Source organism: Ptychodera flava, chromosome 9 (assembly GCF_041260155.1).
Source record: "Ptychodera flava strain L36383 chromosome 9, AS_Pfla_20210202, whole genome shotgun sequence".
In the NCBI taxonomy this organism is placed as follows: Eukaryota; Metazoa; Hemichordata; class Enteropneusta; family Ptychoderidae; genus Ptychodera; species Ptychodera flava.
In genome coordinates, this window is record NC_091936.1 from 30080455 (window position 1) to 30098452 (window position 17998).

Consider the following 17998-nt stretch of genomic DNA (forward strand, 5'->3'; position numbering starts at 1 on the left):
CTGTGACTGCATATATCCAATTTTGAAATTTCAATAACAGTATTAAAATCCTTGAAAAGTAACTGACCACTTGAGAGCCTAAAGTTATAGCACAGAACAGACAGAGACTGTAATAATTAAACCAGGTACAGGTACTTGCGTACTTCTCAGTTGCTCCGACGACTCAATTGGTCCACGGCTTTCGTAGGAGTAGAATGGAATGCATTTCTAACACATTCACACAAAGTAATCCTAAACAAGATTAATCAATTCACTCCTTAGAGAGATCGATAACTTTTATTGATCTGTGTCTACTGTGGGCTCTAATGACTTGTTGGCAATGGGTTCCTAACAATCTTACAACTGCCTTTACAAACCAGACTGGGTGTGCGTTAAAAAGTGCCAAACTACACATACTTCCTTGATCCACAGTTCCTATAAAACTGAAACAGCTAAAGTAAACCTTCTTAAAACGTTTCTATTGAATAGCAAGATGGTTATGATGTGTGGCAATAACAAAGGTAGAATTTTTTTCCTGGGATGAAACCCTGTGAGTGTTTTTGGATCCTGATTTTGTTCAGCCATTGCCTCAAAGTTACAGGGGAATTTTCTTGCATTTTACAAACATATCTCAACAATTTTAAATTTGCCGGCAGTCAGAATCTGTATACATGTAATTACAATTAAATTTTTCAATTACCTTTCTTTGTTAAAGTTTTCCAAGTCTTTCATAAATTTTTACATGTGATCAGCAATTTGACATTTTTCAGTTGGAAAATAGATTCATGTCAATTTACACAAATAAAAAGTCGGCGTGTATCACAATCAATCAGCCTACAGCCAGTCTTGACTGTGCACATGAAAAGACAAGCAAGGGACAATGATGTATTTGTATGCTTCATGACAATCTGACAGGTAGAGTTCACGGACAATGGATGTACTGGCAGGGAAACTATCCACTGTTGAGTATCCATGTTCAAATCAGGACAACGATTATCTCAGTCTGCAGTTGTCAGGGTCAAGTACACATGCATATTCATTGTAAGTGGTGTAAATGCTCAATTGACTTCAGGGGCTGACAGTACAACTTGCAAATTTTCCACCTATATTTTGAGTCAAATTTCACAGTCCATACCAGATGTATGCACCATTGTAGCTATATTAGTACAAGAGACAGTGCAGGTTACTATACAGGGGCAGCCACTTTCAATTTCATGTACATGTGACCAAACATTGACAAATATTTGACAACTTTGAAGACGTGCAAGCAAGTTACATTTCTCTAGGTTGAATAGGTTTTTTGAGGAATGTGTTTCAGTACAATACACACACACACACACACACACACACACACACACACACACACACACACACACACAGAGTACAGTTGGCATGATCACATGGCAAACGGTTCAAATCAAGGTTAAAAAGACTCCAATTAAGACTACATTATCTACAAATAGTACAACATATCAACTCATTCCATAAAAACAATTTTTGTGCACTACTATGCAACAAGATGAGTAAATTATGTGCACATTTCCTTGAATTTGGAAAATTTTCACATCTTAAATTCAGTCTCATGTGAAGGGAAATTTCTATTTGTACTATTTATCCATCTGTTACCAAGGGCTAAACATCACATGGTTGATCATTTTTATGATCTAAGAATAGAAAGAGTTCAAAAATACAAAATCTCAACAGTTTTTGAAATGGAAATATGAATATTTTCTTTGCACCATTAGCAAATCAGATTGAGTCAAAAGATTCCCTATGCCTATCACACAGTGGGAGAAAAACGCTCCCAAATGGAAGGTTAGAAAACAATGCCAAAAGCAGGTACATGTAGTTCAAGAGCTGACCTCGAGATGCGCCATGTAATTTTTTTTTTCTCTACCTACCCCTCCAACCGCTGAAGCAGATCCAAATATTCCGAGGAGAGACATGATGGTCCAGGATTCCATAACAAGTCGGACAAAAAAAAATACCGTTCCAAATATCTTAAAAATAACCACAAAACACCACAACCGCTTTGATTGATAGAAAAAACGTCACTGAGTATATGCCGCCAACACAGGCAGCTTACGTGGACATTTGGGAAAAAGCATATTCAAGTATTAAGCAGATTATATGTAAAATGAGAAGAATAAAAAAAAATTTGCTTATTTTGGTTCCAACAGCTGTGGCAAACTTTGTGCAACAGGCTGACATGACGTTAGAGCAGTGACAGCCATAGGTCAAGGGTCATTTAGAAATCAAACAATGCAGTGATCTGTCTGGCTTTGGGGTATTAAAGTTGTGCACACACAAGCTTTTTGACATTTTAGACAGTAATTACAACAATTATGTTTTGTCGCTTTGTTCTGAGTTTCCTGTACTGAAATAATTTTCCTTCATCTAGTAATATTACCTGCTTGTATTCAAATTCATCAAACTTCCTGCCATACATTTTTCAAGATAATAATAATGACGCAGATTTTGTTTTGGAATTTTTTCTGTGTTCAGAATCATACAGATGATTCATCAGCAATGCTAACATAAAAAATATTGAAATTATTATACACATATATTACACATTTCAGATATTTATCATTTATCAAAAAAAATACCCAACACAAGAAAATGACTAAACTGCATACAATGCATATAATTTTGGGCAATTTCTGAAGATTCGCTGTTATAATTATTCAGTATACAGTGCATGATATGACCAGAAATATAAAGAACAAAATTATTACAACAAGGGTAATGTAACAGTCTTCACATTGCAATTTTTTTTAGAATTGATGACTGGTCTCACTCATGGAAAACCTGCTGATAAAAATTGTTATCAGTGTGTTGTCAACCAAACCACAATCTGATATGAAAAGACATTTATAAACTCATACTATAGCCTGGAGACTGCCTGCCTTAAGTGACATACCAACTCTGTTGTCAGACAGATACAGTATATCTAGGGTTCGAAATACCCGGTGGTCATGCGTCAAAAGACCACCAATTATCTAATTTGGACCACCAGATTCTATTTTTGGTGGTCAATCTTGACCACCAAGTTTTTAGAGCAGTGTCTCATCTAGGCTACGCGATTGCGCGATTCCCCCTCTTTGGTGTGCTGCGCGCCGCCAAGTGTACGTAGAGGGGCGACCCATCGCGCACTGCACTGAGCTGGCTGGAATGGCATATCCAAATACTGCTGAAATCACTAATGTGTTCAAAACGTAAAACAAAGACACTGCCGCCAGCACGTCTGACCGCAACTTTTTCCGGCTGTCAGAGAGACATGTCAACCGAAAACATGAACCCGCCACATTCAAAACATCGACGCGCGAAACAGAAAAGTTTGACTGCCCAGACCAAAAACATAAAACCACGCCCACCTTCCAAACGCCGACCACCGCACACTTACGCTGTGTTTGAAGCGTGTTTGTGCACAGCTTTTCTCTTGATTTGCTTACTGGTTTACTAGACTTGGTTCAAGTTCATGATTTGTGATCGTGTGAGTTGGGTGATCGCTTGGAATGCAATGATTTGTGTTCTGTTTTCAAGTGAAACGTGTGAGTAGGATATGATTATGAACGCATTGAGTGGGTGAACGCGATACAGGGAAGTTTCACCCGGCACTCACTGTAGCTGCACAGACTAAATAAAAACGCGTTTGACCGCTACGTAAACCTGACCTGGGCTGCCAAATTTTACACGATGAACTTTTACAGATCATTTTATTTTTCGAAAATTCACCGAATTGAACCAATTCTCTGCCGGTTAATTTACCTTCGTCCTATGACACCCTAATGGCTCAAACGGATATATAGGAGAGGAAAGGCAATCTTGCCCAAGTTGCAGGATTGTAATGGAAATCTTACTGCGTGGTGGGGATAAAGTTACTGGCGATTTTCTCGTCATGCAGAGAGGTGGTGAAAAGTTCCGTTTCAGCGATCGTGGGTTACGAAATTAATGGCAACGCTTTGTATCGTGTCAAGTGTTAGATATCTCTCAAAGAAAAACAAAGCAAAAGAAAATGACGAATATGGCAATAGTGCAGAAGATGTCTCAACCAGTGCCGTCGCACGATGTGTGAGAAGCCGATGGTCAGTTTGGGAATGGACTTTTAAAAACTGACGCCAGTAGCCTATGAGAAATTCACCGATGAGAATATTGCTAACTGTGATGAATATGTGAATTTTTTTCTGAACAACACTCAAACAAAATCCAGTTCTTTGATTTCAAGTTCTTGCATATTTCACAAAGTCCTATAGTCCATGGTTACGAGCCATGCTTCTAGTTGTTTTTCTCTCCGCGGCGTGTCGATGTTCTGTTCGGGTAAATCCTGTTCATCATCTCACAATTTTTTCAATTTTCCAAAGATGAACGACAGAATGTCCGCCGGCCGCGCCAGTCGACAGGACCACGATGTCTGAACAACGTCTGAGAAAGATGTTGATCGTGAAATTTGAGGTCAAAATTGGAGGCGTGGTTTAACAGATTTGCTCTGGCGGGTAGAACTTTTCTATTTCGCGCCACGATCTTTTGAGTTTGGCGGGTCGATGTTTTCACTTGACAAGTTGAGTGACAGCTGGGAATATCTTGCGGTAAGACGCGCTGGCGGCTGGGCCTTTGTTTTGACGTTTTTGAACACATCAGTGATTTCAGCAGTATCATGGGTGTCACACTTCGATGCTTTTGACCCATTATCGGCACCTGTTAATACTTTGGCAACAGGCATTGTATAGTGTAGCAAGAACATTTACATGAAAGGAACTAATTTTAGTTCGATTTTGATACTTTTTGTACTTTCCGTAGCTGATTTTGCATATGAAAGCATGTCAGCCCATTGAGAGTTACGTTCACAAAAGTTCATTGCCCTTGTCTCATTATCTCTGTACGATCGAGAACAGGAGACAAACTGAAGTTTTTGTGCATAGTATGAATGTCCGTAACACTATGAAAATAATTCTGGTAGCAAAAATTGACTCGGAAATTTGACTCTACTGTTACAGAAACGTTTTCAGTTCAGTGAATGGCATTGGCACTGTGACGTGACGGGATTGCATGCAATGACTCATGAGAGTCACAAGCAAGCTGTAGTGTCAATGGGCCCGGTTTTTGAATTCAGTGAACAAACATTGACTTATTTTTCGGGCAAATAAACCCTAAAGTTAACTGTTGATGACAACCAACATTTCTGTTTGTTATTTTCCCACTGTAAAATGACTGACAAAAAGCAACTGGAGCGAATCTGACATCGAGAAACTCCACATTCAAAACACGGTAGACAGAGACCTCCTAAGTTGTTCGTTTTAACTTTACTGAGTCTGCGCACAAGACTACAAGACCAGCTAGGTCACTAGAAAAATACAGCTAACAGGTTTGTATAGGGCAATCTTGATCCAAACTCTGCTGTGGTTAGGGATGATATAAGCACAGTAAAAACGTGACAAACAAATATATATTATTTTTTCAGAAGATAGGAAAGCATTCCTTTATAACTACTAAAGATTTTTCTTGCTTTGTGTAAGTACACACAGTTCAGTTAAAAATGAAAAAAATCCCTTGAAGGTTCATGTACAGTGGAAATGGCTAGCTGTTAACAAACATACAGAATATTGTAGCATACAAATTACGCTACGTTTTCCAGGAATATTAATGCTTACGAATATTAATGAGCCATCCGCCACTCTTCTTAGCTCTACATACATTCACAACAGAGATACTCAATTTGTTGACTTTTGAAAACATCTTATATAGGATGGTGTTTGCAGCCAGCAGCTTGGATTGTGTAAGCAAGTGATTTATGGTTTGTAGTATGTGTATCACAAGTGACATCATTGCAACATTAAAAGTTACCTGTAAAGCCGTGGTTATATGTTTTAGTTAAATCCCCCCCCCAAAAAAAAAAAAAAAAATTAAAATCCCCCTCAAAATTCCTGCAGAGGGGGACCAGTCCCCCCCCCCCCCCCCCCCCCCCCGGTGTAGCATCCTAGATGAAACACTGTTGGAGGTCACAATAGTGCACTGCAGAGCTGTAAATCTTACATGCCTCTCACAGTTTATTGCTAGGAGTATCCAGAAACAATATATTGTCCTCAGAGATAGATATTTTAGCAGTTAACTAGTACACGTCTTGTCTGTTCAATCACAGTCCCTCCACTGTGGTTCAATGTCAGTCCTTCAACCCCACTCCACTACTCAACTGAGTGTTCCTTTAAATAGATAATGTCTCTCTTTGTTTTACTGTTTACTGCTATGATTATTGTGATAAAATCTGCAAACGTTGAATAACATCTCCTAGCAAATTTCGTCTATAGTCATTAAAATGACACATACAAAACTTCATAATAGTCCAAAAAAATGCAATCATTGTCATGTTATACAAGCAGTAATTGTCATTTCTTTATTACACAGTAATTCTGTCAAAACTTAAAATCTATAACTCAAGTCCTTTGCATATAACCAGTCAGTCAGTCACTCATGTAGTAGTCAAGTTGATCTGTAAATGACTGAAAAATTTCCAGTGGATTTACTGGGCATCCACATGTATACATGTAAACCAACTTAACATGTGTAGCAGCATGGTGAAATGGTTCCAAAACAGCATGTACAGCCCACTATTCACCCCCATGGACCCCAACCTCCACAAGAATTACACTCTGATATTACTAATTTTTTGGACCACCATATTTTGCAATTGACCACCAAAATTTGAATCTGGTGGTCAAACTTGACCACCAAACAAAAAAATTAATTTCGAACCCTGATATCTATGTTCACTTTTATTTATGTTAAAGCTATAATTTTGAACATTTATGGATCTGTAATGTTAGTCACAGACCAGAAAGAACATTAACATCAACCTGCCAAATTTTGCAACTTCCCAAATTGTTTACAGCAACTAAAGCATGTTTCGCACATACAGTACTGGGAGGAGGAAGTTCACATAACTCTGCAACAAACCTGTCTATAGAGGGCGCTATTATATTCATCAATGTCTGGCTGATATCTCCCCTCTTCAGAATTGCTAGCATATGTTTGCCTGGGACTGATAATATTAGGTAATAAAATTTTGAGTATAATCAGTATACATAAATGATTTAATAAAAGTAAAAATTTACTGCTCTGTTGAAAGACATATCATCCAACATTTTTGCCTTTCATTTTCCATAATTTTTTTTCTAAATTACATACCATTACTGAACCATGGCAGTCCCTATCCCGTTTATATTCACCCTTTGTAGGGCAATGAATTTCCTCATCCTCAGACAGTTTACAAAGCGTCAAAAGCAACACATTGCAACATACTGTATGCATGAAATGCACTGAACGAATAACCTGCCTTCCAACGTGATATAATCTATAAATATACTTGCAGAACTAAAAATTTATATGATATCATAGCTCCTATAAGCACCAAAATATATACACCCTGCTTAAAGTATGGATTGTTGTAAAGAAGGCATTAAAAATCTTATCACCAGGTTACATATATCTGACATACGTGTCAGACTCAACTGCATTTTCTGATGGACTATCAACTTTTTAATGACAGCACACTGTATTTGCCTGAATATTAGTTGGGTTTTTTTTGAGAGTGGTAATAAGGCCTCAGGCTCTGATACATATTTGGGTACATTTCATGAATGTGAAATTACGGTTATGACGGCTTATTAATAACATGTGTCTGATAACGGAATTATTTGCTAATTATTCATCACATTAAATCGAGTAAAAGTGCATAGTATGTGTAATGAGATGAAAGTTGCCATCTTGGTATTCTTTTCCTGTAGACATTGCAGTATTTGAGAGGTCACCTATATTGTTTGGCATATTTGAATACAATTACAAAGTAGAGAGCTCCACAAAACACATCTAAAACCATGCTTTACACTGATAAAACAGAAAAACAGAAAAAGATGTGGCAACCAGACATATGGCATATGTTAATGAATTGACAGCTGCTCTGGCACTTACACTCAAAACATCAGAATGCAGAGTGGCTTAGTACAATCAAGTTATATTTCACTATGTTCACATCTAGCGATGTTCAAGTTCATGGTTGATTAAAAAGCTATATTTCCGCTGAGACTCAACAGAAAGCAAATGGCCTAAAAATATATTAAATTTCATAGAAATGACGATTTTTAAAGTACTAATTAGATTCTCTGTGAGTACACACATATAGAACAATAAGGGTACTACTCAAGAAATTCAGGTCTCTTTGAGAAAGTATTTAAATTTTCCTTAACAGACAAAGCCTTCTGAAAAAATTTAACTTATTGCCTTCACTTTCAAATAACAGGTTTTCTCATTTTCATACATTTAAATCATAGCGGTACATCAATTTTGGTGTGTAGTACGTTTATTTAATAACACACGCCAGCAAGGGCAAGATCACGATTTGTTGCCCGCCCAAGGGATGGTGCTCATGACGGTAATATTGATGATGCCCGAGCCGAAGGCGAGGGTATCATCAATATTACCGTCATGAGCACCAGCCCGAGGGCAGGCAACAAATCGTGATCTTGCCCGTGCTGGCGTGTGTTATTAATTTTATTACACCGAACAAGCAAACATGCAAAGACTTCGTCGAGTACAGTTCGCCTTTCTGAGTCCCGACCTCAGCGTAAAACGTTGTCAGTGCTAGGGTTGCCGCTGAAAGTTTGCCGATCTCCTCGGTGGCGTATCCACATTTGTTGCTTGCATAGTCGCTGAACACAGAAATTTCATTCCTTGTTGCCATTTTCGTTCGTTTGCTGTTTACTCGCATCAAAATATCGTCTAACTGTGCCGGTGACAGCTGTGCATGACGTTTCGCAGCCATAGTTGCTGACTGCTTACAAGCGAACGACAATTTGTTATGCGCAGAAAGGACGCGCAGTAGGTAAAATGACGTCATCCATGAAATATCAAATGCAGAGGGCATCATCAAGTTCGCAGAGGGCATTATCACGTTTGCAGAGGGCATCATCACGTTCTTTTACATGTCACGTGAGTCATGTTTAACCAATGGCAGTGCACGCTGAATGAGTGAGGTGTAATAATATTTATATAACATTGCTGTATCGGCTACATGGCACTGCTCCTGTCCTGCCCTGCCTGCCTGCGAGCGACACATTTGTACAGATTGATATTCAGAATAATCAACATACCTTATCGTAATATTTTTGTAACATGTTTAGTGCAAACTTGTGAGGTGTTACTATTATAAAATGCAATAGTATAGATTACTATCTGTTTGGTATGTGAATTATTCAAGAAAAAATGTTGAGGCAGTTACATGGAAATACCTAATAACAGGGTCAAAACCCTTTTCAGTTTCCCACCTTACAGTTACATGTACATATTTTGGACAGCAACAAAGGGTTTGGTTGATTGTAGTGCAATAAATAAAAAAGAACATACATATATTTCAAATTTTGTGATCACTGACTCATGAACTTTTGTAGCATTATTGATGTGCGCTAGAATATTGGTTTCGTACATGTGAATGCTATGCCGTAACTAGACCCCTTCCTGCTGTGAACGACTGGCTGTGCATGTAGTATCAATATGGTGTGCTTGAGTGTACATGGCAATCACTGGGTCATGCCAAATCTGACCATAGAGGGCAACATTTCCAAAAAGTGTTAGGGTCAATAAAATTAAGAACAATTCATGTCTCTACATGTATTGGTGCAAAATCAAAAAGTCACACAAACATCATCTTCATTCAAACTTATAAAATAAATCCAATGGTTATTAAACGAAGGATGGTAGTATTACCAGTTTCAGACACAAACACCATTCTCATTGCACTTTCTACAGTGTAAAATTACATCTACACGTATCTTGTTATGTGTATTCATGATTTATGTTGATATTTGACTTGTCATAGTTTATTTCTAATCGCTCTCATTTCACGATGAAGTTGGACTACTGGTATTACAAAGAGAAAACTGTCTACACTCTGGGCCTTCAATATGATGAAACTCTGGAGGGAAAAATAATAATTGCCATTTTTTCTCAATATCCTACATGTATATACCAAAAATATTATCATTTGTGTAGTTCTTCCTACAGACCCCATAATTATTGAAACACTAGATAGTTTATATCATTTAAATAAAGAGACAAAAAAGTTGTAGTCAATGGTATAGAATTTCTCTTGAAAAATTACAATCATTGGGTTGATACAACTCATTGAAGATGTTCTGACAGCTACAGAACTGTTGCCCTCATACGTACGTGTACACACAATGCATATCCATGTACATTCTCTTTTGGTGCAGGGACTGTGATCCACACAAGTGCTGATTGAGCTATTTATTACAAGCTGCATGATATTTTGTTTGAAAAAATGTTAGTAATAACCTGGAATTCAAGTGAATGGATGTGGGAACAAACTGTCTATACAGACAAATAGGAATTGTACAATAAATCTAAAATACATGTCTTTCAACATTGGCATATCAAGGCCACTGAACTGTTCAACTCTATAGACATCAGTGCAAATTTAACCCGGGTACAAACACAGAATTGGGAATTCTCCAAAAATGGTAGGCCTATTTGATATGGAACATTTATTCACAAACACATCCAAATGACAAATATGATATGAAATCTACACAGCAGGACATAATCTTGTACTCGTAGACATAATTTTCATCAAAAGTTGCCATGTGGAAACACACAACTGCAAAAAATTATGTAATGTAAGAGTGTTCACCATAATATGGAAAAATAATTTTCTTCATGAGTGCTATCATAGATTGTCCTTTTCACATCATGTGCTTTTATACTGAAGTTATGTCTGGGATAGCATAATTGCTGTCACATCAAAATTTGCTGATTTTCTGACTGAATTTGTCTGATCTGTACGGGAAATGCTTACACACTGAATGCATATGGTAAAAACTACCAAACTGACTGGTGCAGAAATTTTGATCAAAATGTATGAGAGTACAGGCGTAATAAAGAAACAGTCAAATTTTACATCTTACAAAAGAAAGACAAAAATCTGAACCCAATACTTTAATTGTCAAACTTTGGCACTGATGTAGAGGAGTATATTTAAAATTACATTTCATTTGAAAAATCAAACAGCTATTCTAAAAAAATGTCAACGAGTGAACACACACTATACTAAGTTAGCATTTAATAATGACTAAAGGTCAATTTTCAAGATGACCTTTCTTATCTACATCTATGTTCCATGATAAGACGTGGCAATTATGAACAGCACAGTAAACAGTGTTGAGTGGTTAGTTTATTTCAACAGACTGTGTAGTTCACAAGTACAGGTATACACACTAACACTGGTCTATTCCTTGCCTGTTCATAAATCAGGCCTCTCAGCTAGGCGACTGATGCCGTATGTTGTGGGTTCGAATCCGATTGAAAACTATCCGTATTTTCTATCCTGGGTCGGTAACACTGCTGGTGGACAGAATTGTCCCCGAGGTTATCGTTCGCCCAGTTAAAGCGATGAAATTCGTTTCTTCGCTTCGATAAAGTGTGTATGTGCGATGTATGATAGTGAGCATGCGTGCGTGAGTGCTTCACGAACTCTACAACGTGTTGAAAGGTCTCAGTCAGAAAAATGTAACAACTAGGCCGGCTATTGAACCACTCTTTTTTGGGAGTGGAGATTTAGCCGACTGGTTCTGTCTCAGGCCTCTCAGCTAGGCGACTGATGCCGTATGTTGTGGGTTCGAATCCGATTGAAAACTATCCGTATTTAATACATGAAAAGCTGGATGTTAGAGGGCGCCCTTCATTTGATTAGCCTATTGACAGCAAGATTCTGAGAGTACAGGCGATTAAAAACCATGATTCAACTGAAATGAAACTTGTCTTCACAGGTTAAAATTTTATATATTTATTGTTAGATGATTAACAAAGTTGATTTTAAGGGTAAATTTTCAGGTCTGGTAAGACTTGACCGCAAAGCATGTGAATTGAAGTCATTTAGGTCAGATTGCACTATTGACATTATGTTAATTTCACACTGTTTTCCAGAGCGTTGCTTTGTACATTTTTCATTTTCTTCACATATTTACATTTATGTAGACATAACCCTTCATGTTGATGGCAGACATGTGAGCTATCAAAGGACTGTTTGCGAATAAATTCAACTTTGCTTTTCAAAAAAAACCTACAGGATTCTATGCAAATTTTCATTCATGGCCGATTCATAAAACGATATCAACATTGTTCACGCACTCGTAAACAGAGACCTCTGTCTCACAAAATTTTACAACATTGAAAGTGAAAACTTGTCATGACATTAGCAGTATTATAAATACAATAAACGCTAGCCAGGCAAATGCTGCATACACTGAACAAAACTCGTCTGCAAGATATGGAAACCATTGCTTAGATGTAGCTCTGTTCAAAATTCTTTCACTGATTTATCAATCAGCATTTAAACTTCAAGAAAATTCTCAAACTACATGTACACTTACAATTAACATACAGCAAACAGAATATTTTGGATTGCTATGTTGAGATACATACTGTGAACAACAGTAAAAGCAACATAATGGTAATTATAAATTTCAACACACATAGACATGTCATTTGCCACAGGTTAGTGGAAAACAGTCTCTGAAGTTCTTCCTTGTCACCAATATCAAGATTTATTTCCTCGTAAATGCTTTGGTTCATTCATAATTGATCATCAAACACACTCCCCTATGGAAAGGTACTTGAAGTGTTCAACTCCTTCATGTCCGGTGTGAGATACAGAAATTCAAGAGTATAAGTTTTTGTACATGTCTTGGCATGCTCACTTGTGTAAACTGCATTTTAACCTGATGGCCAGTCTACACCCCTTCCCCTTCATATTTTAAGAATACAAGTATCAGGAAAGTATCTTGTTCACTACTGCTGTTACTAATATCCAATATATATTTTTACACAAATAATGGAAGGGAAGAAGAGAAGTACAACAAAACAGATATCAACACAGCCTGACCAAACCTGTGAATTCTTGAGAATAAAGCTATTAACCCTGGAAACTCCCACTGAAAAATTTCCACAGTGACCTCACCGTATTTTTCAATCTCTCCCTTGCCTGAGACAAATTTGCTTTCCGGATGCAAGAATTTGAGAAGATGCAGCTGGTAGTTTGAAAATCAAAAGTACACATTTTACAGGATATGTTAAAGGCTCTACTTGCATTCATATGACCATTTACGGAAATCTGACTATTGCTTAGACTGAAAAGTACACATACAAATTTTTGAAATGAAATCCACAATTAACTAGACACTGCAGTACCAACTTCACAAAATGAAAAATATACTACATTTGAAAAATTATGAGATATTAAAACAAACTGTAATGTTACACTGATGTACATATACATGTAGGTGTGTAATATACTTTATGCATATTCTTCCTGATTGTAACAAAGGATATACAAGTTTTCAAACTGAAATAACTTCCTACGGAATAAAATTCTGCAATAATCAAACTGTTCACATACGGTACTGAAGACAGTATAGATCATGAAACAATCTATATTAGGAATAGTAAATAAAATTGGAATTCTCTAAATAGATCTAATAGGCAATATCCGGTTTTCTTATTTTAAATTATCAATTTGCCGTCTCTCACAGTGTGTTTGCTCATAACCGAGGGGGTTGAAATTTGCACATCATCATCATGTTTACTAGAATAATTTTAATTTATCTTTTTTTAGAAATATGTTTGGATTAAGATGAAGAATAATATCAGGAACATTACATGTAAACAAGTGTATATGTTCTTATCACTGGTTATGAGATCCTTTACATGTAAATTGGTTTACAAAATATTAGGTTACTTCACGCTTACGCTAACGTTGACAACAGAACCATCTTGGTAGCTGATATTGATTTCGTAAAACTTTGTACATCATGAGGGTATATACCGTATGTGTTTTGTACCTTTGTGTGGTTTCAGAAAAATTTTGCCTGGCAGGTTTTTATGGAAGAGTTTGACATGCACTTCACCAAAATCAGTGATATTAATAATTATTAACCCTTTTCCAACCAAATTCATCCATCACTATTATGTCAAGTTGGTTAGAATAGGTGAGGCAAAGCATTTCCCATATGTATCATTAAACAAAGGCTTGAACAGTCAAAGGCCCCTGAAAACGTGGGTAGATACTACAAATGTGATTTTCACTATCTTGACACGCTGAGACATATAAAGCAGGTGAAAATATATATGTACATGTAGTTACTAGGTTTAGTTCAATGTCCCTTTTTACTGCCTTGGCAGTTGGCAGGTGGAAGACCTGGAAGCAAAAGGATTAATGTTGAAAGCTAGTGACTACTCCAAGGATTCAATAGAGAATGGACTGGCCCCAGTTGCTCAGCTTTTCTCGTCAGCAGTTACTGGTACTGCGTTCACCCCTTGATCTATGCAACAGCCCGCCAGAACATAATGCTTTTGAGTTTACTTTCAATTTACTATATTTTGCTGATTACATGCAAACAGACTTGGAGCAAGTCTAAAAAGAGTACATCAAAGCTGTTTTTTATATTATTTGGACACAAGAAGCAAAACATGATACAATGACTAGAAATTTTTCATATGCGACAGAGCGAAATTGGAATGTTGCTAGCTTCATATGAAAATATTAATTCATTCAGTATCATCTGAATAGGAAATGTCTTGGGAGTGAATGCAATATCATTGATTGCGATATCAGGTTTGTTACTAAAGGTAGCTGCACGCATGCAACTTTGGACAATGCTGCCTATTTACAATTCAAATTTTGTTGTTGTATGTGGGGTTGTTGTTGCAGTTTGTAGTCCGAGCCATAAATTCATATGAATTAGTATGACTTTTAGTAGCCCTTGCAACACAAGCTGGTTTTATTTTCGTCTTTATTTAGAAAATGAGACAAATATTTATTTATGCATATTAATGAGAGAAAAAACTACGTCATTTGCGATCAGCCCTATATAGCCAGACATTTTTGCAACTGTTGCAATGGATGTTGTATCGTACTGCTGCCACTTAAAATTCAGCATGGTTATGTTTTTCTCATTCTTTCTTCACACATTTGATAATTATATGTCAAGAGGTGACATATTATAAACAACTGTCAAAGTCCTCTATTTATGGTCACTGGCCTGAGGCAAGCTGCAAATTTTTCATTCAAGCTATTAAAGAGCTAGCATGTCAACTGACAGGACTGTTCTGCCATCTGTGTTCGACACTGAGAGGTTGTGTCAAATTTGGAGATCTCTGGAATATTTCAAATCAAAATTCATCGAACTTAACACAGAAATCATTCAATTGTGATATGCTGGTGTGCTTATACAGCGGTCTTCGCTGACTGCACACAAAAATCAGATAAACTTTGGTAGATTTTGAGACACAAAATTGTAAACACACGGCCTTATCTGTAGGTCAGACTGCACACACACCCATCCTTTTAAACTGGCCGACATCTGGAAGTTCATTTCACGAAAAGCGTACAATGACGAGACGGAGACTATATACTGAGGTATCAAAACGTAACAATTCTGCATTACAAGAAATATTGCAATTCTCATAATATTTCAAACGGCTCATTGACACGATTGCGATCAGCTGGTCAGGTATTGTCTTCCGGTTTTAAATACAGTACTGTGCGTCAAACAAACATAGACACGTGTCAAAACTGACACTGAACGACTACTTCGCACTCGTCTACCAAATTCTGCATACTTCCTAACTCCATGTGTTAGGACTGTTTCTTTGGACGACAATTCCGATAAATTCGCCACGATATAACTTTGTTTCCTGGCGTTTCCTCCGCCGGGACAGGGTCACTTTTCCGAAGGGGTATCGAAGATTGACATCGTAGGCACGCGCAATCATATCACGAATAAGACGTTGACATACGCTAAACGTTCACGAAAATGCATCTTACCCGTTCCCTGCCGGCTTGCAACTTCCTCTGCCTCTCTTCTTCGTTCATGGTTTTCAATTAATGATATTTTTTCTAAAAAATTGTGGGGATTACGTGTAATATGGCGGTCACCGCATCCTTACAAATTGTGCCTCGTTTTCAATACATCCACTGGACGAGGATCAAATTTCTATTGCCACCTTGGCAGTGCAATATTTTTAGCTGTGTTGAGCGCCCTCGCAACAAATGTTCGTGATGCCTTTGTCTTTTTAATGTAATATTTTGCACGACGTTTTTACTGTCTCCGATCGTTTAAAAAGGATATATACATTTGAAGACAGACTTCTGTTTGAAAAAGGTTTGAAACGAAATTAAGGTTATCTGTTTTTGGTGACTTTCACGTCCTAAAGACTACCTCTGGTAGTTTAAGGTAGTTCGCGCCTCCAAAGTGAAAGACTTAAACTTTTGCTCAAACTTTCCTCAAGAAATCTTTCAACCATTCTATTTCAAATTCTATTTCAAATTCAAGAATAAAAATAGGGGTCACCATGCAAATTTTAGTACTAGAGATACAAATACCAGCAATGGATTCTGAAAATAGAAATCGTTGGTTGGTTGTTATTCAAACAATAAACCATGGTTTACAAGTAGTCTAAAACATATAATACAGCTTAAACAGGAGGCATTCAGGAACGGAGATAAACAACGTCAAAGAGAAGTTCAAAAATTGCTGAAAAAAGAAATAAGAAAGAAAAAATATGAATATAAATGCAGAATAGAAAATTACTTCGACACAAATAATGCGCATGACACCTGGCGTGGAGTACAAACAATAACAGGATATAAACCATTGACGAATAAGTTGAGAGTTTCAAAGGAAAGAGATTTCGCGGACGAACTTAATGAATTTTATGCGCGATTTGATAAGGATGACAATGAACACAAGTTAACTGATGAACTCATTACCTTGGGTGACCAAGGTGTGGATAACAATGCAAATATTGTGATAAGTTTAGAGGAGGTGTGTAGACAGTTCAGAAATGTTAAAGTTCGTAAAGCCGCCGGTCCCGACAATATCACAGGGAAACTTCTTAAAGAATGTTGTATCCAGTTGGCGCCAATTTTTACCAAACTCTTCCAACTGTCTCTTGACACCCATACGGTCCCTCGCTACTGGAAAACAAGCTGTATCATTCCCGTTCCAAAAGTATCAAGGCCAGATAAACATAATGACTTTCGACCTGTCGCACTCACGTCAATCCCAATGAAATGTCTTGAAAGAATCCTCCTAAAATATTTGGTTTCTCAAACATTACCGTACCAAGACCCACTGCAATTTGCTTACCGCCAACACAGGAGTACGGAAGACGCAGTTCTCTGTCTTCTACATACCCTCACACAACACCTTGCATCTGTTCGAATTTTATTTGTGGACTTCTCAAGTGCATTTAATACTATTTCACCAAACTTATTAATCAGAAAATTGAAAAATATGTCAGTAAACAGGCAGTTAATTTATTGGGTTGCAGATTTTTTGGTTAGGAGACCACAGTTTGTCAAGGTAAATTCAATACGATCGCATGTGCGATTGACAAATACCGGCTCGCCTCAAGGCTCGGTTATATCACCGTCATTATTTACCATATTTACATCTGATTGTACCCCATACATGCGGACAGTAATGATAAGCTTTACAAATTTGCTGACGACAAGGCTTTAATTGGCCTCATTACAGCAGATCAGGACACAATCTATAAGCAAGAAGTGGACAGATTGGTTACATGGTGTGATGATAATAACTTGTTTTTGAATGTAAAGAAAACAAAAGAAATGATAATTGATTTCAGGAAAAACAGAATCAGTCCACCTCCGTTAAAAATCAAAGGTGAGGAGGTTGGAAGGGAAATAGTTATAGATATCTTGGGATCCTTCTTACAAACATGGTTTCTTGGGATGACCATGTGAATATGTTAAACCGTAAATGTCAGCAAAGATTGTATTTTCTGCGTAAGTTGCATAGATTTGGTGTATCCGGGAACATTTTGCATATGTTTTACAGATCAATGATTGAGTCAATCATCTGTTATTGCATTTCTTGCTGGGGCGGTAGTATTTCCTCTAAAGTTCAGATAAATTGTGTCATCAAAGCTG

The 17998-nt window shown here is 37.2% G+C and overlaps 1 protein-coding gene across 8 annotated transcripts in view; it reads right to left on the reverse strand.

The window, feature by feature from the left end:
* Positions 1-16015, reverse strand: part of LOC139140617 (A-kinase anchor protein 9-like) — a 137491-nt gene extending 121476 nt beyond the window's left edge. For 5 of the 8 annotated variants that reach the window (XM_070709978.1, XM_070709971.1, XM_070709977.1 and 2 more), the window contains exon 1: positions 1881-2035. In XM_070709978.1, the coding sequence (XP_070566079.1) occupies positions 1881-1943 (63 nt within the window). In that variant the 5' untranslated portion in view covers positions 1944-2035. Of the gene's footprint in view, positions 1-1880; positions 2084-15868 lie in introns of those variants that run through there. The other 3 variants (XM_070709972.1, XM_070709974.1, XM_070709979.1) reach the window with 3 other exon arrangements.
* Between the last annotated feature and the right edge of the window lie 1983 nt (positions 16016-17998).